The sequence below is a fragment of the Podarcis bocagei genome (assembly GCF_964188305.1).
Source record: "Podarcis bocagei genome assembly, chromosome: 2".
NCBI classification, from domain to species: domain Eukaryota; kingdom Metazoa; phylum Chordata; class Lepidosauria; order Squamata; family Lacertidae; genus Podarcis; species Podarcis bocagei.
The window spans coordinates 34,647,615-34,672,272 of record NC_138126.1 but is presented as its reverse complement, the minus strand read 5'-3'; the positions used below and the strand labels follow the sequence as shown (position 1 = coordinate 34,672,272).

Below are 24,658 nucleotides of genomic sequence, written 5' to 3'. Positions count from 1 at the left end.
CTGTTTCGTTGAGTTTTACACACACACACACACACACACACACACATGTATATGTATATATGATTTCTGCACGTCAGCCAGCTGCTTTAATAGGGTAGAATTAATATCATTTTTTTGGAGTGTTAAACACAACTTTGAAATTACCTGCAAGCTCCAGCTGATCTATCAGCTTTGCAGATGGGGGGGGGGAATTGCTTAAATTCTTGTGGTTTCTTTGTCATTTCATAAAAGCAGACGTTGCTACTGTGGAGGCAAGCCTCCCGTTGTTGCCTACAAAGGGCAGTGCTCCAGTGTGTTTTCCCTTCAGTGTGTGCTTCAGCTGCACAGCACTTCCTGTTTATTCAAACATCTTTTTACCATTCTTCAACCCCCTGCTTCAGAGAAACAGCCAGAATACATCTTCAGCAAGGAGACGGCAAACTAGAGACAGACAGTAAGAGTGCTCTGTTAAACTCTCCATATTCTCTGTTTAAATGCTCGGGGGGGGGGTACAACATGTAGCTATGGTGAACTTTTAACTTGCTATCTTGCTTGCAGAGGCATTCTTTTGCTCCAGGAAAATTTAATTGCTGAGGCTTTAGAGCAAAATAAGATGATTCACGTTGTTTACTGCCTTGTTGAGCAGGAAAACAAGACGAAATGGGAGCTGCCTTCTGCTAACCCGCGCCCCCTCCCTCCTTTGGGGTGCTCTGTTTTTCAAATGTATTTCTCAAGAAGTCCTGTGCTGACTGTTGTTTGAGGAGGGGCGGCTTTCGCTTAGAGCGTGTGTAAGTTTGTGAAGTGTTTTGTCTGTGTGTTGTCCTGTTACTGGCTTAAGTTTAGAAGGAATGGCAGCATGGAAAGGGAGGGGCAGGAGGGAGTTTGAGGAGGGTCTGCATCTTTAGAAATGCCGTTCCCTTGTGGCTGTCTTTCCGTTTGTTAATATTTGGACAAATCAAACGATAAAGAAAAACCAGGCTGCTGAGATGAGCATGGGTGTTATCTCTGTGGTATGACTGCTGTCTAGACTTCTAGTGCTATAGGAAGATTTGAGGGAAGAAAAAGAGAGCAGACTGGTGTGTAAAAATAGGTGTTAACTTTAACGCCAGAGATTTTTCTTCAGATTTTCAGGGTCTGTAATATTTATGACACCTGGCTCAATCCAGAGGTAATGCTGCTTAATATCTGTAGCTAGTGCTGTAACACATGTTCCGTGCCTCTCCTTTTTGTTCACGTGGCTTAATAAATTGTGTAGGTTTGGGGGGGGGGTGTTTGTTTGGAATTTGTACTGTGTCCAGGAAAGTCCACCAACACAGATATCTAACTTTTTGTCCAATCATTTGAAGCAGTCGTTGTCATATCCACGAAGCACAAGAGGGCATGAAGAATGCATAGTCTGAATAAGCATCCTCAGAGAGGCTCTTGGGGGGAAAAACAAAAACCTCTATGAGGTCTGTTCCATGTTGAGACTTTTAAGAACAGAAACATATATTTTGACCAACTGCATGTGCCACAAACGTTTTAAGAATATGCATGCTTGTGGAAAAACTCCTTTTTTTTGCAATATTCCAAAGTATGCAGTGGGGAAAACAACAATATTTTGCAGCTGCCTCGGGGACAATTTGTTTAACAGCAAGATTAACTGCATAGGGAAGATGGAAAGAGTGACTAAAGTTATTTACTCAGATGTCAGTGTAGGTGCAGGCCAGCAAAACCCACTGTGGGAAAAGTGGTCTGCTGCCTTTCTTGGTATCTCAGTCTATTGGATGACCATCAGATTTCCCAGCTCACTGGTTTTGTTTTTTCTGGATGGCCGGCTTGATTATTTATCAGAAGGGAAAGGGAGTAGCTCAAGCAAACAAACATGTGGCCAAACTCTTGTTTTCTTTGTGGCTTAATAAAAGATACATGGAAAATAATAAGAGCATTGTTTTTCTCCCATTTTTAATAAGGGGAAATTGTGTATCATTTTAAAGGGAGGGGGAGAGAGGAGGAAGCTTAAAGTGAGTCAACAGTTTTGTGTGTTCTGTGCCTTCAACTTTCTGAAAACTCAAACAGTTCCCAGCCGAAAATTAATCTGTTGCTTTGTATATCCTATCAGTGGAGTGCCAGTCGCATGGGACTTAGATTGGATTTATCATAATTATGCTTACTTCTCCACCTCCATGGAAAATGTCGTTTGCTTTTCCTTTTAACACATCAGCTAGGTGCTTGCCTAAATGAGAAGTACTTGCAATCTTGTGGAGGGATGGATGCTGACTTTGGAGCAAAATATTGACAGCGCAGTTATTCTATCACCCCTATTGGCTGCTAAGTGTTTGCAGTGAGCATGTGGAGTTTGCGCCCATGTTAAATCTATTACAGGCACCCCTTTCTTTTTTAACACTGTTCTTGTGAATCTCATTGTGTACAGTGCACTGTTCCTTAATGATAGCTCAGGAGAATGTTAAGTAGTTTTTTTCTGTGAGGAAAAAAAACCCTGTGAACTAAATTACTTTCAAGAAAGAAAACACACACACACACATATATATATCCCCAAGTCCTGTTGTATATTTTGGTTGATTTCACTGAATTACAAAGAACTGACAGCCACATGAAAGGAATTTCACATTGGGTGGGCAGGTACAAATTTAATAGATGGACTTGCTTTCAAAATCTCTCCTGGTCTGGAATTGCCCGTCAGTTTCAATGGATGTATTAGATCACCTTGTCTATAATATTAAGTGACTGGCTGCTGTACTTCTGTTCCGTTATCTAGGTTAAAGATCATGCTCTCTTCCGGGGATCTGGATTGGGTTCACACACAAAAACAAAACAAAACATGGAGCAGGACAAGGAAAGGGAAAGTTGTGCTGTTTCAGTATCTTGCATGCTTGGGACAATTTAGGAAGCTCAAAAGGTGCTCTAAGCCAGTCTATTAATCCATTTATAGCTATGCACAAATGCTTCAAGCGGTTTTAATAGCACATGGTACTTTCCTTCCCATCCATCTACCAGCCTCTGGCAGTTTAAGATTTCAGACAGTGTAGACCAGTTCATACATGTAAACCAGCTTTTCTTTTTAACCATTTAGTGCTGTAAAAGCCACCTACATGAATGCAGAAATGACAGTGAGCTCCCTCCATGTACACATTCAGGTTGTTGTTGTTGTTGTTGTTTAGTAGTGTCCAACTCTGTGACCCCATTGACCAGAGCACATTCAGGTTAAATACTAGCAAAATCTTGTGTGTGTGTGTGTGTGTGTGTGTGTGTGTGTCCCTAACCTTTCTTTGTATGATTACTGCTTTATATTCCTAATACATTTGTGGTGTTTTTTTGCAATTTCTCCTATTTCTATAATACTGTTTCTGAGATGAGGTGACAAGAGCTGCATAGTTATACTCAAGGTGCATATGCACCTGTATATTATCAGCTTAGCAGTCTTTATGCCCAGTATGTCAATATCTCACCAATAAAAATATGTATGAGGAACTTATTTCTTGTGTGGGAACAGTATGACTTCTCATTTGATTTATATTCTGCCCTTCCTCCTGAAGGAGCCCAGGGTGGCATGTTTAAAACCTTTCAAAACAAACAAAAAAGAAGTAAGTTCTTCTCAACCAGTGATCCCTAAGTTGCCAGGAACAGTGTTTTTCAGCTGTCATATGCCTGGGTAAGTAGACTTGAGGTGGGACTTGTAGACTAGAAGTCTCTAAGCAAACGTTGGAGGATCTGCGCTGAGATGGGAGAAAAGAGCTGGTTGTTTCAGGGAAGCCTCTCATTCTGAAAGCACTTGTGTTGGTTTTCATGAGGCACCTTCTCTAGTGTTTCAAGGCACATCACTACATATTTAGTGTAGGCTCTAGTCTGCCTAGCCTCCATGTGTCCCCCAACTTCTTCCCTGTCATTGTGTCACGGTACTGTTTTCTCGGTGACATATCAGGAACATATAAAGAGTACAGCCATAGCAGACCGAAGGTCCATAGAGCATCTAAAGCTATCTAGGAGCCATCGCTATCTGTTGTAGTATTTTTTTACTCTGAATCTAATGCTTATTAGTTTCATCAGATGATCCCAAGCTCTAATTTTGGATGGGGAAACACTGCTCTGTCCACTTTTTATAAACCTCTGTCATATCTTCCTCCCCACCTCTCCCCTTAGTCCCACCCACAGCCCAGTTTCTCTCCAGAAGCTTTCTTCTTCTACTGCTTTATGACAGTTGCTAAATGGAGCTAATGGAATAGGAAAGAGTTGCCCTCACACTAGTTGTACCCTATTCCCATCACTTCCATGCTTTTATTATAGAGCACTGATTATGGAGAACACAGGAAACTACCTTCTACTGAGTCAGACTTTTGGTCCATCTAGCTCAGTGTTGCCTACTCTGACTGACAGCAGCTCTTTAAGTGTTCCAGAGAGGAACCTTTCTCAGCCCTACCCGAAGCCACCAGGAATAGAACCTTCTGTGTGGAAGGAAGTGTTCTACCATTGAGCTAGAGTCCTTCTCTTTTTGTGTGTTTGAAGGAAATATTGATGGGAATACATATTAGGTAAAGAGAATACATATAATAAGGTAGGAAAGCTGAGATCCTGTGTATAGGAAGGTCATTTATTACATTACAGATTTTAGTATACTGTAATCCCGGCACATGTGCTTACTTAAATTTGCTGTTTTGTGTGCTCAATACTTTATGAACGTGCCATCCTGTTTGCTGCATTGAAAGTTATTAGAAGTTACTGTATGCATATTGAAGGGGGTTATATCATGCTAGCTCATAACGTGTTCAGTTAATAACATAGCTACTGTGTGACTGGGCAATAGCATGTCCACCCAAATGCATAAGGTGGTAGCAAAGACAGGAGTTCATGTTCTTTCTAACCTGGGATTAATTTCATGCTAAACATTAAGATAAAGATTTAAGAGCTCTGCTGGATCAGGCCTGTCTAATCCAGCATCCATACGGTGGCCAACCAGATACTTATGGGAAGCCCACAAGCAGGACCCGAAGTGTAACACTTGTGTTTCCCAACAACTGGTATTCAGAAACATACATCCTGGTGGCGGAGGCAGAATATAGTAATGTTGGCTTTGTTGTTTAGTTGTTTAGTCGTGTCCGACTCTTCGTGACCCCATGGACCAGAGCATGCCAGGCACTCCTGTCTTCCACTGCCTCCTGCAGTTTGGCCAAACTCATGTTAGTAGCTTCGAGAACACTGTCCAACCATCTCATCCTCTGTCATCCCCTTCTCCTTGTGCCCTCAATCTCTCCCAACATCAGGGACTTTTCCAGGGAGTCTAGTGACCACTAACATCCTTACGCTCAATGCAGTTGCATAATCAATCCTCTTTCAGTGTCATCCTAGTTGGTAGCCATCACTACAGCTTGTGGAAGAAAATTATGTTGTTTAGCTCTGTAGTTATGTGAAGAAATTCCTTTCTGTCTGTCCTGAATCTTCCAGCGTTCAACTTAATGTCCTTTAGCTCTAGTATTATGAGGGATACTGCCAGTACTGCAGGGGAGCAAGCTCTTATCTGACAGAAAGCCTGGTTTTTAATAGTTATTATATAGTTGTTATATTAAATTGCTTTGAGGTTGTATTGTAACTAAGCTGTACATAAATTTTGTTAAATACTCTTAGAATAAACTGCCTTTTAACACTTTAATCTTGAATTTATCCAAGCATTGGATTTGATCCTTGGTTGCTATAAATGTCTTTACACACACACACACACACACACACACACACACACACACACACAACTGAGTTCAAGCTAAGTGTGGTTTTGGCATCTTAAGACACATTGATAAAAGACCTTCAGTACCATAACATTTTTACAACTTGCAATGGTTTATGGTTGGCATTATGGTTGGCTTTCAAAATCCACGTGGCAGGCGGAAATCCATCAGGTTAAGCATTTTCTAGTGCGGAAATACAATTATGCGAAAAGCTTCATCAGTTAACATTCTGCCTGCCAGATATCATGATATATATAAAACCAGTTTCCCACCCCTGCTTTATGCTTGCCAAAGCAAAGAGATCCAAACAGGTGTAAGAGGTTATCTGACCTGTTCACAGTCTTCCCCACTATGGTATAAAGTATTATATTTCTATTTAAATAACAATACCCCCCCAAAGAATGACACCTATACATATAAATACAACATCTGCAAATGTTGTGCCCAATACCCCTGCAGTGTGCTGGGCCCAGAAAATCCTACTGGCATCCCTGTAGCATACTGACTACTGTGTCTACACACTAACAAAGATATAGGGCTTGCTCAGTTCTGTGCTTCTCTCTCAAGCAGCATTTGTCAGACTGGATTAGACTACAAGTGCCAGTATTATAAGGGCTGGTATCCATTGACGTTGAATGGAGATCAGCAAGCTAATTTCACAAAGGCACTCCAAATAGTCTTGAAATGGCTTAGAGGAGGTGAGAAAGAAAGAAAGGCAAGCACTTCTCCTACTATGCTAGCCATCTTGCTTTCTTTTCAGTGATCCTCTCTTTTCTTCTCTGGCTCCAGAGGAGTGATGACTGTTGATTAGCCTTTAGAATTGCAGGGCAAGCAGGTTTGATCTCAGGTTAGGAGTGAAGGGGGAAAGGCTCAGATGAAATTAGAGGACTAGTGAGGGCTACTCTGAACCACTGAACAGACTGCATGGTTTGACAGTAAGGACTTTATTGTGCTGATTGTTACTAGTAGGACTTTCTCCCCAACGTTTTCTATAACTCGATCTTCAATATGAGGGAAAGGTTAATGTGTCCCCCCCCCCCGTTGTTCTTTCTGCCTACTTTCGGAGGGTCCCCTGGGGCTTAATTTGAACCTATGTTCACTGACGCTTGATCCTAGCTAGATCTTATGAATTAATAACTGAGTGTGGCCTTGAAGCATGTGCAAAGTACCTTTCTGTTGCCAAAATGTAGCCACAACTAGCCCACAACTGGAGTGGCCATAAGGTCTTCTAAGCAAGTTAAAGGCAAGTTTAACCCCAGCAACTCACATTTTAGAAATGAAGCAAAACTGGACCCCCTCCCCACTTCTTTAATATTTCTTGGATTTTCATTTTCCTTTACCTCAAGTTTCTTTGTGTGATTCTTTCCTAATTTGGGCTATGCATTATATCTTGAAGCTGTTTCCTTCTCATTTGCTTACAAACACCCTTTCCTAATGCAGAAAAAGATCTCTTGTGGTAACCACCTGGGAGGTATATACTCACAGGGATCCTGACAGATACTCATGTGAGAAAACCCCATGAATACAGGAAGATGGCCTTAAGGGTTCTCCGCCTCAGAGTCTCAACTTCACAGTCACTCTCAGTTGAGAAATGAGGCATTTCTTGCAAGGCTAACTCTTCTGGAGACATTAAAAAAACCAAACTGGTTTTGACCAACATGTGGGGTTCTTTTGCCAGAGCAGATAGAAAGCAATATCACATTTTGAGGAAATCAATGAAGTGCTAAGTTTCTTAGTGGCACTTACTCCCAGGTAAGTACAGTTAAGAGTGCAGCCCTAGTTGATTAAGGTACCAAATGGAGCCAGCTTCACATTGATAACTGTATTGCTCAAAAGTCTTTCTCCTTTAGTAAACTCTCATCTAGGAGACTCAAAGCTTCCCTTTCTGCCATATGGAGGAGAGCATGAGTACCAAGGAGAGTGTTCTATACCTCCCAAATGTGAACCAGAAATATCTATCTATCTTCAGTTTAGCATTCCAACAAGTAAATGTACCAACTATATATTATTAGACTTCCATCCATTGAAGTCTTACTGCTGAATCACTTATATTTCCAGGTATCAGAACTGAAATGTTGCTTGTATGTCAACTGAATGTTCTTCCCATGTTGGAAAACTTCCATATTTAGATTTCCAAGGGGTCCCTCCAGATGGGGCCTCAAGAGTAGAAATGGATGTGTAGTATTCTGGGCCTCTGCTAAGTACCATCAGCCGCAACTGTGACTTGCTTTATAAGATTCCCCTACCTTGTCACCATATCTTTCTAGCTTTCTGAGGGTTCATGCTTTCTGACTTGTAGAACTAAAGATGCCCTTCAATTAATTCAAGAATGCAGTGAAATCTGCGTTTGCTAAACATTTCGGTGAACATATGCAGAAGGAAGTGTGGATGCCTCACTCTCCTCCTTCCGTGTAGGCATCTTGCACAGGGACTATTTCTTTCTTGTTTTACATTAATGAAGTCTTCACTGTTCCCACTGTTAACACCTACGCATGTACCGAACGTCTCCAAGGAGACAAGGAAACCCTTGAGTCCAGCAATGGTGAATCCTCCAATGAGGCAGCAAGCAAGAGGCAACTCCTTGAGGCATCTAAGCTTCCAGCTGTCCTCCTGCAGACATTAATTTCCTTCTGGCTCCTACAGGCAGGCTTTCTTCTTTGCATCTGAAATGTTGGTGAGTGCTTCAGGCTTCTGAGAGTGAGCTGGGTAGGGAAACACTTCCTGCATCTCTTTGTGATCTTTTCCCCAGCCTCCTGTTTATGTCACCTGGCTTCCTCTTCAACAATTGCAAACGTATTTCCAATTCTAGCACTGTCACCACCGACTTTCCCTCTTTGAGATATATATATATATATATATATATATATATATATATATAACCAGTCATTACTGATCTTTCATAAATCCAGCCTTTGCTGCTGTTTATGTGCTTTGCTAACTTCTCATTAGGTATTAGGAAACAGGTCCTGAGTTGCCATGTATTCAGGATGCTGCTTCCTGCTGAGCCACACTGCCAGGTGTGGTCAACCTGTCTGAAGGGTGGAGTCTGTTTTAATCACTGTGCGGACTTGCAGGGGATTTGCATCTTCTCTATTAGTTTCTGAAAGGACTGCTTTGTTTTGGCAGGAAGCAATTATTTTTCACAGGCTGCACAATTAAGTTTTATGGCATGGATAGTTGCAAAATGTGGAGATGAGCAAATGCTTAGATATTTCAAAATGAGGAGAAGACTATCAATATATATGAGCCAGAATACCTTCAAAAAGACATTAAGAGATGTCATACCTCTGATATTTAAATGCTAAGGACAGACATTGGGATATGGCTGTCTCCATATCGAACCATGTTTATGAATTTCCCAGGTACGTTTTTCTAAACATTGCTGGAAGCAGAATAATACACTCACCAAATCCACTTTTGGTTTGAACTAGGAAGGACCCTACTTGTCATCTTAGTATCTAATGTTTCTACAGCAGGCTGGGGCAGGGCCTTACCTCTGAAAAGGCAGGACCAGTTTTCAGCACTCTGCTTAAATATGTAATGCATAAGAGGTAATACAAAATAAGACCAATCACTCTCTAAATATCATGGGCATAAGCCACGGAGAAAAGCTGAGAATTTATTATCCACCTTCATTGTAAAGCATTGAAGAGGGTTTGCTCTTTCGGGGCATGGAAGATCCTGTGCTCAGATAACCGTAGGATTTCCTTGTTCAGAATGTTTATCTTACCTCATAATGAAGAGAGGGAAGATGGGAGAACATGAGTCAGTCTGCTCTTGATGCCTCCCTCAGTAGAATCCCAGGAGGGAATGTACAAAGAAGGAAATAACACAACCCCTCTTCTGCATTATGTGTTTTCCCTAGGGAACAGTAGTAAACAAACCAACCCTATTTCACAATCTGTTTCTCTAAGGCAGCCTTTCTCAACCTGTGGGTCCCCAGATGTTGTTGAACTACAACTCCCATCACCCCTAGCTAGCAAGGCCAGAGCTCAGGGATGATGGGAGTTGTAGTCCAACAACATCTGGGGGCCCACAGGTTGAGAACCGCTGCTCTAGGGTGTGACTGGCTAATCTGTGGCCCTCTAGATGTTGTTGGACTCCCCATGATACCTTTCCATAGTGGTTGGGGCTAATCGAGGTTGGAGTCATAACAACAAAAGGGCTGGCTTACCAACAGTGGTAAGCCAACCCTGCACTAGAGGAATGTGTACTTATGTGCTTTGAGAAAGCTTTGAGAGGAGGCTGAGACCACTACCAATTCAATAGAATGTAAAATAGCCAGGGCTGTCTAAGTAACTACCATTTTCATATTTCTACACCTGCTACAGAAACAGTGATTTCTTACATCAGATTGCAATATACCAGGCATGTCCAAAGTCCGTTTCGGGGGCCTAATCTGTCCCGCTGGTCGATTTAATCTGGCCCCTGTGGCAGTTTATTTCCTGGGGTAAAATCCTAAAAATACCTCAACAACTTCAGTCCTAAGAAAAGGTTAACAACTTTGGTTGGCCCTTTGGTCGGCCCTCACGGCCCTTCACTTCATCAAATCTGGCCCTCTTTGAAAAAAAGTTTGGACATCTACACATAGTCTGATAAACTGACACTCTTTAATGTGAAAGTTGCAGTCCACCCCCCACCCCCCGGATAGGGTCAGAGTGCTGAATTATAGACATATTCTTGAAAACAGTTTATTAGCACAAGCCATCAACTAGAGTCAGTTCATTTTTGTGCTGAATGAGGCACTACCAGAACCATATGAACATTTGGGCTTTGATTTTCTAGGGTTTGTTAGTGTGGATATTAATGTGTCGTTGCTGTAGTCCAATGACAATCAAATTCTGGTGGTTTCTTTGGTGAGTATGCCATGTATACATAAGATAAACCAATAATTTATGCTTGGTGAAACTTATTTCTATCATTATTTCCCTTCAGGCTCTTCAGGTAGCAAGGCAGCTTTTGTTACAGCAGCAGCAGCAGCAACAGCAGCAGCAGCAGCAGCAGCAGCAACAACAACAACAACAACAAATTAGTGGGCTGAAGTCTCCCAAGAGGAATGAGAAACAACCATCCCTTCAGGTAAGACATTATAACAACAACAATGTACTTATTCCTTGATGTGTTTTAATAGGATCAATTGACATGGAAACTTGTAGTAGCAGATTTTTTAAAAATATGCTGTTGATGTCACCATTGTCTCAGTCATACTTAGTGGTGTGTAAATGTATCAATAGTAAGTGCTCTTGAGACTTTATTTTACCAGTTAAACTGTTAAACAAAGGTCTTGAAAGGATATGTGGGGAAGGGCTGTAGATCAGTGGCAGAAAGTCCAAAGTTCAGTTCTCAACTTCCTATGTTGGAGGTCCCCATTGAAGAAGAGCGATTTTTGGAATGCGAAGTATCCACCAATCTACCTTGAATCTTTGATACTCTAAAAAAAATGAACAGTCACTGTGCTCTTATGTAAAAGATTTCTAGAAGAATTAACACTCCTTTGAAATAAGGTCCATATGCTAACTCTAATTCAAAGTTAGTGAAGCAAATCTTGTTTTGTTGATAAGTTTTGGTGTATAGACCTTTGTGTTTGGAAGTTTCCCAGAACCGTTGTTTACCATATTTAGAAGCATGTATGTGCTATTAGAGCCTCAATATATGCTGAGTAATATTTGCAAGGAAATCTGTCCATTCTTTTACTCTGTGTTGCTGCATATCAAGTAGTTTTTCATCATGTTGTATCAAGAAAATAGAGGTGTGTCAACTACTGATTTGGCATACAATTTGGAGGAATGGTAATTAAATCGTAAAAGTATTAGGGATTTGCTAAAGTCAGCTTAGTTTATCCACATTACAGTGATGGTTTATTGTTTATATTGACATTTGCCACTTGTCTTTCTAAGGGAAGCACATCCAGTTCAGATACAAATTCCAGTAGTTTCGTTTAACTATATCCAGGACTTTATCCATTTCAAGAAGTATCTGTAGATAATCTCGGTGATATTTTTTTCTAAAGGAAAAAATGGAATCCTTGGCTTCATTCCTAAAATATATGAATGGGAGGAAGGCCACAGAAGGAAGTTTACCTTCCCCTTCACTCCCCGGTAGCTATCTGTGCCCCTGAGGAGTCAGGGAGACATCCTGCACATCGTAGCATATGAAGCATAGGGAATCTGCTGCAGAGAATCTTCCAAAATCAGGTCCAGATTTGCCTGTGTGAGGCGATCCAGCCTCCTCATCCATCCCATTGCACATTATTTAGGATCCCATCCCACACTGATCACCTGGATAGGCTTGTGGGGAGTAGGACAGGCAGCTGCAGGAGGGATGGGGGAACAATAAACATTCTTTCTGCCCAGTGGCGTAGCGTGGGTTGTCAGCACCCGGGGCAAGGCAAGTAATTTGCGCCCCCTAACCCGTGGATTTGCGCCCCCTAACCCCCAGATGTTGCGCCCGGTGCGGCCGGCCCCCCCTGCACCCCCCACGCTACGCCACTGTTTCTGCCTGATTATTTTAAGACCCAAATCAAGGTTCAGAATTTCCCCCCACCCCCCACAGTAAGGTATCTTGTATAATTGCTTGAAATCATGTTTTCCTCCAAAGTTATTTTTAAGGAACAACACTTAAAACATATCAAGTGTATGTTGTTAACCTGGTTTTATGCATGGAGACACTAAGCTTGGCATATTAAGCTGATGGCTCACGGTTACAGGACAGCTGGGATGTAGAGGCATGGTCAGAACTCCGAGGTCACACGGTTACGTTCAACTCCATGGCTGAACCCCAACTCTCTGTTTATCGTTAATTGATATTCTTTCAGGAGGAGTGGGTGTTCTGTCTCTGAGCAAATGCATATTTAAAAGCATTGTTGTGAAAGAACAGAACGCTGAATCCATGCTGTTTTGTTAGAACTTCAAAAATATTTTGAAGTTATTTTGGTCAATCTATTGCTGATCCATTTGCCTTTTAATAGACTCTTCTACTGGGGACATTTTTAATGAGATATTGTGCTAGCAAGGCCCAGTGTCAGGTACTAGAAGAAGTGCTTTGTTGTGCAGATGTCTTAAGAATTGCTCCAGAGGATGAAATATGACTGTGTTGACCTTTCAGCTGTGAGCTTATTTGTCAGGATTCAAATAAGTTGAAAGGATCAAACCAAACAGTTTCCGTAGTCAGACTGGGAATTGTGTTTCAGAGGTCAACAGTGAGAGCCACGTTGCAGATTCCATAACATAGCCAATTGTTGGTACATATTAAAGTACTGGAGCTGCTTCTGCAGTCAGAGACACAATTAAAATTCTAATTTATTAATGTATACAGAGAGCTGGTCCAACCTGTCACTCACTGATTCAAATGACTGCCCATTCTTTTTCCACCCTTGCTCTTTGAGCTTTTGCATCCTTAAACCTACTCTTGAATATAACAGACACTGTGATCCCAATGGCACAATAAAGATATGTATTTTGAAAGTGTCTGAGCATGGAAGAGAAATTGTTAAGGAAACATTTACAAATATACATGGACCCTTTCTCATGCTACTTCACAATATGAAATATTGAATATCCTTGTGTTTTATATCATCTCTATCAACAGTCAACTGTCTAAATTTGTCATGATTTCATTTATTCTTGGGCTAAATTCTTCTGGCACTTAACAAATGAACTAAGTTCTTTGTCCTTTTTTGGACAGTGTTAACTAGATTTTTAAAACAGTGATTAATAATTTTGCAGGCAGTATTTTTCAAAAATTAATTTGGACATATTATTTGCTATTTTAGGTACCTATTGCTGGGTGCTTTAAGATTTGCTTTAAGATTTATATTAGGGACTTAACCAAAATTTACTTATGAAAGCCTGTGTTCCCTAGCTTTGGTGCATTAAAAAAACATGAAAATAAGAAATACATGGACAAACAAACACAAAAGATTTATCTCATGGAATTGTAGAGTTGGAGGAAAGCCCCCCCCCTCGCCCCGGGGTCATATAGTCCAAACTCTGCAGTGCACTTTTGCTTCTGTTTGCTTGAAACATGCGACTGGGGTAGAATGTTAATTTGGAATGCTTTGCTGTGCAATTTGGTTAGGCTGGCTTCCCCCTAAACTTGTGAGCTGATAATCAAGGAAATGGGCCAGTTTGATAGACTCACTGACTGTTGTATATACACTTGCAAGGATATTGTTAAGTGAAGATTCAGTCTCACACTGTTTAATTTGTGGTTGAGAGGTGAACTGAACAGGTAAAAACTAAGGGAGAAAATCTGTTAATTTCTTCCATTCCTAGCGACTCACCACTGAAGGATTCAGCGCTTTGCATACAATAGTGCTGGTCTATCTGTGGCCATTGATTTTGACCAGGGACGCGGACTTATAAAAAATATTGGGGGGGCCCGGGAAAGCTCATGAATAATAAATAAGCTCATGAATATGCAAATAAAGTGGCGCCGCCTCCTCGTGAGCGAGCGTGCTGCGCCTATTAATCAGCTCCGGAACAGCTGATATGCGGGAAACGTGGGGCTAGCCGGAGAAGAGAGGGCGAGCCCCCTCCGCTCCGGCCCTAAATAGGGCAAGCCACACACCCCCAGCCAGCCGATTGGTACCCGGTCGTTCTCGCGGGGGCTGAAACCGCCAGGAGGAAGGAAATTCCCCCCGGCAGTGCCTTGGCAGTGGCGGTGGTGCTACGAAGCAGCGAGGCAGGAGCCCCCGCCCCCGGGGATTCCCTAATCTCGCGGGGGACGGCCGGGGCTCTCCGACTAGGGCGCGCGGCTGGCTGGCTGGCTGGCGAGGGAGCAGCTGGGGAGGAGGCGGGGGACGGCGGCGGCGCTCTGCTGGAAGGGCGCCCGAGATTATTGGGGGGGCTGAGCCCCCCCCCCAAATTTTTTGAGGGGGCTCGAGCCCCCTCAGGCCCCATGGAGTCGGCGCCTATGATTTTGACACAAGGATACAATCCAGTTGACTGTCGTCCTGTAGAATTTCTTTTGTTACCTGTTGACCTTGACAGCTATTATTGGAGACATGTTCTATGTCATATGTTTTGTATATAAGCATTTTGTCTGAGATGTGGGATTCTGCTAGGTTTTTTAAAAAAATAAACCTCCCAATACAAATCCTCTGACTCACATTTTTAAGCATAGATAGTATACAACTCTGTCTTTTATTTGGCAAAGGTTTCTGCTTTTGCAGCCTAATAATACAAACAAAAGAAATTCAGAAAGTTTAAATGATCTGATTTTAATAGCCAGAAATTAGAAGACCATAAAAATATCAAAACCACAAAAACAAAATGGGTAGAGAATCGAGATTAAAGCTCTCTGTGAAAATATTTGCCACTGGTGTACTTCTATTTCATAATGTAAAATAAAATAAAATACCTTTTTTGCTGGTCTGAGTTAGCCCTGGAGATTTATATCTTCGCCTGGCCAGGATGTGTATCCCTAGGAATAGATCTTTCCTTGATTACAATATGTACTTTTAACCATTGACTTTTGAGACTACCTCCTCCCCCCCCCCCCGATCCTTGGGTGTTTTAGTTGTTGGCATGAATTTATAAATTGGAAGAAAATCAAGAGACACACTTTTGCTTTAAGAAAATAAAACAGTATGTGTATTTTGGCAGCCTTAAAATTTGCCTTAAAATGTTATATTGTGTGCTCAAAAGAAAGTTGGACATTGGGGCCAAAAATACTTTTCAAAAGGTCTAAAGCAGCATCTCGGGGTATCTTGCTTTGTGCAGTTTGGTAATATTAACATGCCATTTGTTATTCAGTGTTAAATGAATTGAGAGAGTAGTAACAGAAAAACAGTGACATGAGCATAAAACGTGCAGTGAGGTCCAAGCACAAGATCCACTGAGATGACCGAGTTTAGAAAAGGCGGGTCTTGGGTTGTCTGCCCAACTTGGCTCAGCTGGCAGAACTTAAACAGGTGTAAGTCCAAAAGAAGGGTGTGTGGTGGGATAGGGGTAGGACACCAATTCCAAACCTCTTTCAGATCACTTATGAGTTCTGCTGGCATTCCAGCAGAACATATGCTGGCAAAAAGGGTGATGTTAGCCTAACTCTATTTTCAAGTCTTGTTTTCCCTCAACCAGTCTTGCACAGGCTCAGTGGAGTTTGGAACAGAGGTAACTTACATCAGCTTAACTTAAATCAGTGTAAGTTCCTGTACTTAGGATTTCAGGATTATTATTATTATTTTAATCAATCAGCTACATCCTTTTGAGCCATATGAACTCCAGACTTGTGCTTCTGTCGCTATAGTGGAATCACGAGACCAACAAATTGGGCATATCAATCCATCGGTGTGGCCACATAGTCCAGACTTGCTCTGAATCAGGGTCAGTAGCACACAGATTACTTACTGATTTGGACTTCAAAAAACAAACACATATTTTATCCCCCTCTTTCTGTTGAAAGGTAAAACCCAAAGCTGCTTATAAACAATAAACATCAAAGCAAATACAATGACAACATACTTTAAAAAAAAAACAGCAGAGAAACTTACACAAACATCCCCAAACAGTAGAGAGAGATCATCACAAACAAAACACTACTGCAGAAGTTAATCAAAATAGAAGTGTCTTAATGTATCATCAGAAGGCCAGGCAGATATCCTAGGGAACGGAATTCCAGAGCATGAGAAAAATGGCAGTAAAATTCCTGCCCGCATAGGGTCAAACTACCATGTTAATGCTTAATGTACAGATTCTTTTTTCAGTCCTCATTGTTCTAGGGTGGTCATTTCCTAACTTTGTGCTGTTAGTAAATAATTAACTAATTAAAGGCTTCTGTGATCTCCAAGAGATCCACACACAAGAGAGGTTGCTACTGTGTCTCTGTGTGAGTCATGTTCTGAGCATATCTCTTAACAAACAAATGCTGAGTGGGGGGGACGGACATTTTGCCACCTAATCGCATTGGACCAGATCACATCAGAAGCAACAGTTCATCAGCACTATTCACCCTTAGAGGAGGCTGCCTGTTGATTTCCTGCATGAGTCACTGTTCTGGGCTTGCTTCCAATCCCAAAACGTTTGCCCAGATCAGTGACTCACAGAGATACATGACTCACAGAGATGTACTCACATTTGAGCGTGGGTATTACTTCGTCTTGCATACTATATGGCTGTCAGGCCCTGGGGCCCGGCATAAAACTGGTCTAGCATCATTATATTTTTGGCAAGTTACAAAAAACCCTGCTTTTCTCCAAACTATGAGAGGTCCAGATCCCTTCAGATGACCTAGTTCCAACGTAAATCTGATCAAGTTATTGTTGCAATAAATTGCTGTGCAGTTAAAAAAAAAAATTGGTTGCCTGCCGACTTCCTGTGACATTCCCACTCTTTTAACAGGTGTTTTTCATGCAGGTAAAATGTTTATTTTATCATCATTCCATAGTGACTTATTTCCTGGCAGATTGTGTTTATAGAGGTTGCAAGGCTACACAATGTGCCGGAACATATCTGTGGATTCGTTATAAACATTATGGAGGAAGAAAACAAATGAAACATACTTGACTGGTCAGAAATGTGTAAATTGCTGACAAAATGACACATGTAATTAAGAGTGCTCCTGCCATTTTACCTTGTGGTTTACACCTACGGTGTTGAAAAAGAGAGTGACTCCCACCTCGCTAATTACCATTATCACTGAAATGGTAGGGTTTGAGTCATTAGTTCCATGTGCATTTAATTAGAGGAAGGCTGAAATTGGATTTAACTTATTACTTTTTCATGGATCACTTTCTTGTCATCACTTCAAATTGGATTGCAGCCCCAGGTAACTAATTATGAGAGCCACAGGATCAAGAGTGAAAAAAGGTAATTAGGAATAACACAGTCGGACCCTTGCTGATAGTCCACTTGTGCTTTGGAGAGAGAAAAAGAGAGAGCTGTATTTTGTAGTATTATAGATTATGGAGTTAAAGGTATGCAGTATTACTAGGAATCATGGGAGCTTGACACCACCTATAGTGGTTTATATGATGTACAGCTGGGTTGAAGATGTTGTATCGACATGGTTCCACAATCAGCTCCTTAATACTGAGATTAAACTTGTAAAAGCAACAGATTGGTTGTAGGCATGAGGCATTTCAACAATTGTGTAGTCTGGGGTCTTTACATGTATGATTACATCAGAGCTGTCAAGACTCAAGATTGTAGCTTGCCATGGTGAAGACAGTTTAATATACCGAGTTACATTTGATAATGTATTACTGACGGCACTGGTGCTTCGGAAACACCAGTCATACCTGATGTGGAGGTGGTGTGCAATGTGCACTGCTGATTCAACGTATGAATGCTGGCAAACAAAATTGCTACATTCTGCAGATTTTATTTGCATTGACTGATGATAATTTTGGGACTATGGGTGATCCTTACTATTGGCATGATCCTGTATGAGGAGTTAGATTAATGTTTAGATTAATGTTCTTTATGTGGGGCTAGCTTTGAAGATAGTTTGGAAACTGCTACTAGTGCAGAATGCGTCCATGCGAATTCTGGCTAGCGTATCTGTATAGAATTGGATAGCACCGATTCTAAAGGATCAGCCCTGCTTGCCTCTCTTGTTACTGGGCTTCAAGGTGTTGACGTTAATGTATAAATCCCTTAAAAACTTGGGACCAAGAAACTTGATTGATGGAGTGCCGTTCTCTATATCAGCCAGGCTGGGCTCTGAGATCAAGCATGCAATAACTCTTAACTGTCCTGCTAGCAGGTACAGGGACTTCTCAGTAGCAGCACCCAAACATGGAACTCTCTCCCCTAGGAGTTTCAGATGGCCCCTTCATTCCAGCATCAAGTAAAGACATAGCTTTTTACCCAGGTCTTTGGAGGCAGTTAATTGTATTTCCATGTTGGTGCAATGGTAGTTTTTTTAGTTGATTGTTTAGGATTGTATACTGAATTTTTTTATTATTAATATACGCTAAACAGCTCTGGGATCTTGATTAACGCAAAATACAACTACCATGCCCCTTTTTATAGAGCTCATTAGAGCTTTATAACCATTTGATTTCCTCTAAATCATGTCAAGACAAAGTAGTCAAAATTATGATGATGCCATGCATTGAATTGAATCTTCAAGTCAGTGTGCTTTCAAGAAACCATTGTTAACATTAACTGTTTGTTGGTTCAAAAACCAGGACTCACTGTGGTTAAGCAAAAACAAAAGGGAAAACTTCCAAACTTATTGTGGTTGCATGGAGGGAGAGGGGAAGTAGGTGAGCTGAAAGCCAGAGGGTTGCTGCTGCTGCTTCTTGTCATGCTAAACTGTAGTTTGGTATGCTGTCCAAACATAGCCAATAAGTAAAATCTTTGAGAGACCAAAAGATCATCTGTAGCAATGGTAAACTTCAACTACAGACAGACAGACAGACAGACAGACAGATATTCTTACTTGATTTATTCATCTAAACATAAAACTACCTCTCACATTTTTAAAGAAAAGAATGAAAGGCTGCTAAAAATACATCTTAAGTTGATTTAGAATTTTATTCATGGTGTTCATCTGTGGTTGAAAAGGGAAGCAACCTGAGGTCAAGTGATGTAGTGTTTCCATTTTCCACATGAATCTCACTGTGTATGATAAAAGCACACTCAGTTATTTGGTAAGTCTAGAGGAATTTCTGACATAGTGCAGAGGTCGCTTTTCTGTCAATTTGAGTAGGCAGCATTTTTCTACTACTGGTTCCCACCTCCCATTTCCAGTATCTGCTACAAACCATGGCACTGTTTTGACACATGCATCCTAGAGTGCTGCAATCTGCATCGTATTACTGCACAGCACTGGAGCTTGTCCAGTGGGCAGAAAATTTCCTGAAGCCAAGAATAACAGCAGTTGGTGCAGGTGTCTTAAGAACAGAAGCAACAATAAGGGGCAGTCCAGTCCACTTGGCAAGATGCCCAGGCAGGAATGCCAGCTGAGACTGTAAAGGGGCAAGATTGAAGAACCATGGGACCCATGGGGATATATTTGCAAAGTTCAATCCTTGAAGAAAATTGCCTTCTGTGATCATAAGACATCTTTGCTTTTCCTGCCGATACTGTTTGCCAAAAGGTTTAGAAGCATTTATCAAATAACAGTGGATGAACTAAAATAGGATAAAATCTCTCTCTCCCTTTTTTGTTTTTACAAATTCAAACTGATCCTGTGAAGTTTATTGCCACTTTTTAAGCAGGACAGTAGATTGATAAGAAGGCAGAATTTGCAACTGTGTGTGTAGTGTGTAGACTGCTTTACTAACAGCTGGTCCCCATTAGTGGTTGACAAAATTTACAAAAATATTCTAGGACACTGGCTAGCGTATATCCACAACAATGTTTGTGCATGGAGCATTTGCACACTGGCCTTCCACCAGTGTACAGCCACACTGTACAGTATACACTGGCGTCTCTGAAAGACTGGAGACAAGATGCCAAATCTGTAGCATATGCTAGAACACTGATACTCCCAGGTTCTGCATTTGCACAGGGCTAGTACTGGTTTGGGTTACCACTATGTCACGCTGTAATGTATCCTTTCCTTTGTCTTTTTGATGATGCAGAGCAACCATATTCAGCTGGCAAGTGGAGACGGGCAGAACTACTGCTTATTCCAGCTATTCTGTTATTGCGGCCATCTATGTAATGAGAACTGCCTAGAAGCTGCTCTGGTGCTTTTTCCCCTGTCCCCACTTCCCAAGAATAGACCTAAAGCCAGACTGGAGTTTTTAATTGTGTCAGGCTATGAGATCAGAGATGGGAGTCCCCCATCAGGCCTACTGGGGAACATTTGTGAAAAGTGGGATTCCAGGCAATCCTTCAGCTCTTCTTCCAGCTGTAGAGATAGGCATATGGATAGTGTGATTTTTATGTACATAACCAGTGTAGTTACGGTAGTTGTGTGGTGAAGTCATACCTAGTAACTGATTTTGTGTTGCTTAGATTTTGTTACTTAGCCGTGATATCATGGATAAAATATTATAAACATAACGTGGCTATAGCATGCTTGTGTTAAAAAAGATCAGGAACTTTTATTAAGTTTGTTTTCCTTGTCATATTGTAAAAATTTATTATGTGTACTGTGTATATTAGAAACAGATTTGGGCAATTCTGTCTAAATGAAGTCATCCTGGTTATTTCCAGACTGTCTGTTTTTGGTTGTGAATAATTTTCATACATCAGATGGCTGTCATTTTTAGAAGTTCTCCATATTTTTAAATAGGACATTTCCCATTTTAAACTTTTGTGGAATGTATCAGCCTTATAGTCTTAAGATATATTTTGTTTTTGTGACTCTTCTAATCATCTCCATATCAGAGGATAGTAGATTAAAGTATAATGAAGTAAATATAAGCTTAAGAACTAAAGAAGCAAGGCCATCTCTGTCTTTTCATTTCAGACATAAGCAACCACAAGCATTTGATTTAAGGCTACAATCCTCATCACAGTTACTGTGCAGTCAAAGCCACTGAACTCAGCATGTAAACATGCTTAAAGTTGTGTTGTGTGCGTTATCAGTATGGTATCACTTGAAACTTTTAGTTGCATAGGATGAAGAATATTTATCTCTTGCTTTTTGACAAGATAAAATACATATATAGTTTAATTAAAATGCAGTATGTGCATTACTGTGCATTTATTTGTGACAAACAGAGTAATCCAAAAACCCTTAGCACCTGGCTGGGTTGGATCAGGTGGAAGTGCTCCTGCTCCCGGTTCTCCTGGCTGAGCCTGCCTCTTGCCAGTATCTACACCAGAAGGAGCCAGCAGGGAGCTCTGAAATGGGGCCAGTGTGATACCCTCTGGATCCCAAGCTGGGTTCAATACTGTCCTGTGATGGATGGCAATGAGCCCAGTTGTCCTGCCTCCCCCACCATAATAGGGAACCTCTGCTCCAGGCAGTATAAATGCCTTTGCTTGTAGATCCAATTTTGCTCTTCTCCTTTTCTCAAATAGTACATGTGCTCACTTTTCAATAATAATCACCTGCAATGACCCTAGGGTCCAGCAGTGACTGAGATAGTCCTGGCTCTGAATTTGATGTGGTGAGCAGGGGACCAAGGAGCCTGGGCATGGCAGGCTGGAGCCCATTAAACTAGTTGTGACAGCCCTGGGGCCTATAGGCAGGAGGCCATGGAGCACAAGTTCCTCATCTTCAGGCCCGAGGGTTGGCCCTTGAAGGGACTAATTCTTCATAAGAGGGAGGAGCCCTGAGAAAGGGACTGGAGGAAGAGGCCCAAAAGGCCTGAGTTCACTTCCAACCCATGTCGAAGAAGTTGCTCTCCATGGTGCTGCAACCAGCAACCTTCCTCACTGTTTCGGCTCTTCCGCGTGGCTAGAACAGGGTGACTAGAACAGGGCAGTGCCAACATTCAGTGGAAGTTCTGATGTGGTCAACGATGTCATGCCTTAATTTGCTCCTGTAAAATATCAGCATACATACTGAATCCTGCTAATATAATGCACTCCAGTATACCCAATGTTATTTTGTTTTTGAAGGATACAAACACTCTTGTGGGGTTGGTCTTCATCAGGAACAACCACTTCCAGAAAAAAATGACTTGGGCATGGAGTGTGTCTAAGTGATTGCACCAGCCCACTTGTTTCTTAATAAAAAGTTTTCCTACTTTAATGTAAACAGCACTTTTCAAATTTTGTTAAGAATATATTTTAGTTTTTAATAAATATTCCAAGACTGTATTTCTATAAAGTACAGAGACTTCTAAATGCAAGTTTGTTTCTTCAAAATGTATTATTATTCATTCCACTTCTATACCACTTTATATTATTAAGAAAAAACCCCCTCAAAGTGGCTTGCAGCACATTATAGCATCAAATAAAACAATCCTGAATAAACTTAAGTACAGTGGAACCTCAGGTTACATCACCCTCAGGTAATGTGAACTCCGGGTTGCAAAAGCTGCAGACTTGGAAGTGTTTTGCCGCTCACGCATGTGCCGAAGCGGTCTACCGTTGCATGTGCAAAAGCAGTCCCTCCGGTTGCGAAAACTTTGGGATACGGCCAGACCTCTGGAACGGATCCCATTCGCAACCGGAAGTACCACTGTATTATCTTAAAGATATCAAAATGAAACATTACAAAGGTGGTCAACTACAGAATGAATATTTAACGCGGCAAAGTGTGTATACACACACACACACACACACATACATACATATATATATAACATTTCAAAATAAAGTATTACTAAAGGAAGTCAAATACAAAATGCACATTTAAAACAGCATAATTAGAGAATAAAATATTATAAATATATGTTCTAGGCTAATGATAAAATATTATCATTAGCCTAGAACATATCTGCTGCTGTTGCTGCCGATCTTGCCAGTGGTGGTTCATGGTAGGTGGCAGCTGTGGAAGCTCAGGCTCGATGACCTGAGTCTGCACTGAGAGGCAGCCAAGATGCTCTTTAGCCTCCTCAGGAGCCTCAGCTTCTGTAACTGGAGTCAGTCTGGGCCCTGCCTTCTCAGGCCAGGTGGGGAAAGGCCTGCAAGGCAGGGGGCAGGACTCACAGGACTCACTGCCACTTCCCACCTCCTCTCATATTCTAGTGTGCATCTGTCTGTCCAGCTACCTACCTACCTACTTTACACTCATAGGTGTGCATTTGTACATATACATTTCAATTTTATTTTATTTTTGAGGCATTTGTCCCTAATATCAGAGGACAAACTCTCATTGATATATGGAGCATTTGTGCTCTTTTGAAATAAAGCACAAGCCTAATCCCCCCCCCCAAAAAAATAACATATACATAATTGAAATCTACATTGTGGCCCTTGTGTGAACCATGGAGAGTGAACACAGTAAAGATTCATGGGGCTCATAAGAAATCTGCAGTGATGATCAGAGAGTAGAATTTTTTTGCCCTGAACCATGAACTTTGCCATAAATGCTTGAGTTACGGCCATTTGTAAGAAAAGAATTTTACCAGAGAAATTGTTTGAGCTGGAGACAGCAGCTGTTTGCCTCATGTGTTTAAACCTCCAGAGCTAATACTGAAGTCACAGGGCAGCAAGTGCTTTGCAGCAGAGTGAGTGAAATTAACACCAAGAGAAACAATTAAAAATGTCATTTGGGAAAGTGGCCTTAGAACCTGACAGTTTTATGGCTGTTGTCAGGTTGACTAAAAAAATAAAATAAATAAAATAAAATTCACCCACTGGGATAATGGGGGAAAACACGCCAGTATGTTTTTACAGTTGTTGGTGCTTGCTTGCATCAGAGCCTGTTTATTTTGTGTGTAGCATTTATGGCACACAAATCCCAAAACACTACAAGTTAGAAGATATAACCCTTCAGCATAGTAAGAAAAAAATATTTGTAGGGTACTACTGTTCCATCTCAGGGTTGTTGGCTATTGGAGTCCAACAGAGTTCTGGCCAGTCTCCCCTGCTTTTTAACATTTGTGTGAAACTGCTTGGAGAGGTAACCCAAGGGTTTGGGCTACGCAGGGGTTAGCAAACCTTTTCAGCAGGTCCACTGTCCCTCAGACCTTGTGGGGGGCCGGACTATATTTTTTTGGGGGGGGGGAATGAACAAATTTCTATGCCCCACAAATAACCCAGAGATGCATTTTAAATAAAAGCACACATTCTACTCATGCAAAAAAACCAGGCAGGCCCCACAAATAACCCACAGATGCATTTTAAATAAAAGGACACATTCTACTCATGTAAAAACACGCTAATTCCCGGACTGTCCGCAGGCCGGGTTTAGAAGGCGATTGAGCCGGATCTGGCCCCTGGGCCTTAGTTTGCCTACCCATGGGCTAAAGTGTCACTAGTATGCATCTGTTAATGCTAGGGAGGCAATGGAAACCTTGAACAGGTGGCTGGAGGCAGTTCTGAGATGCATGAGACAGAAAAACAACAACCCTTGAATATTAATCCATGTAAAACAGAAGAACTGTTTTTGGGAAGACCACTTATCTGGATGAAGGATTGCAGACAGCTTTGGATGGGATGATA

The 24,658-nt window shown here is 41.4% G+C and overlaps 1 protein-coding gene across 18 annotated transcripts in view; it reads left to right on the top strand.

The window, feature by feature from the left end:
- The window catches only part of FOXP1 (forkhead box P1), a 569,345-nt gene that overhangs the window by 379,355 nt on the left and 165,332 nt on the right, over positions 1–24,658 (top strand). For 16 of the 18 annotated variants that reach the window (XR_014005113.1, XM_081184115.1, XM_081184128.1 and 13 more), the window contains one exon: positions 10,632–10,775. Coding sequence is in view for 15 of the 18 variants with exons in the window: in XM_081184115.1 (XP_081040241.1) it covers positions 10,632–10,775 (144 nt within the window). In the remaining 3 variants the exon portion in view is untranslated. Of the gene's footprint in view, positions 1–281; positions 434–672; positions 768–10,631; positions 10,776–24,658 lie in introns of those variants that run through there. The other 2 variants (XM_081184120.1, XM_081184121.1) reach the window with 2 other exon arrangements.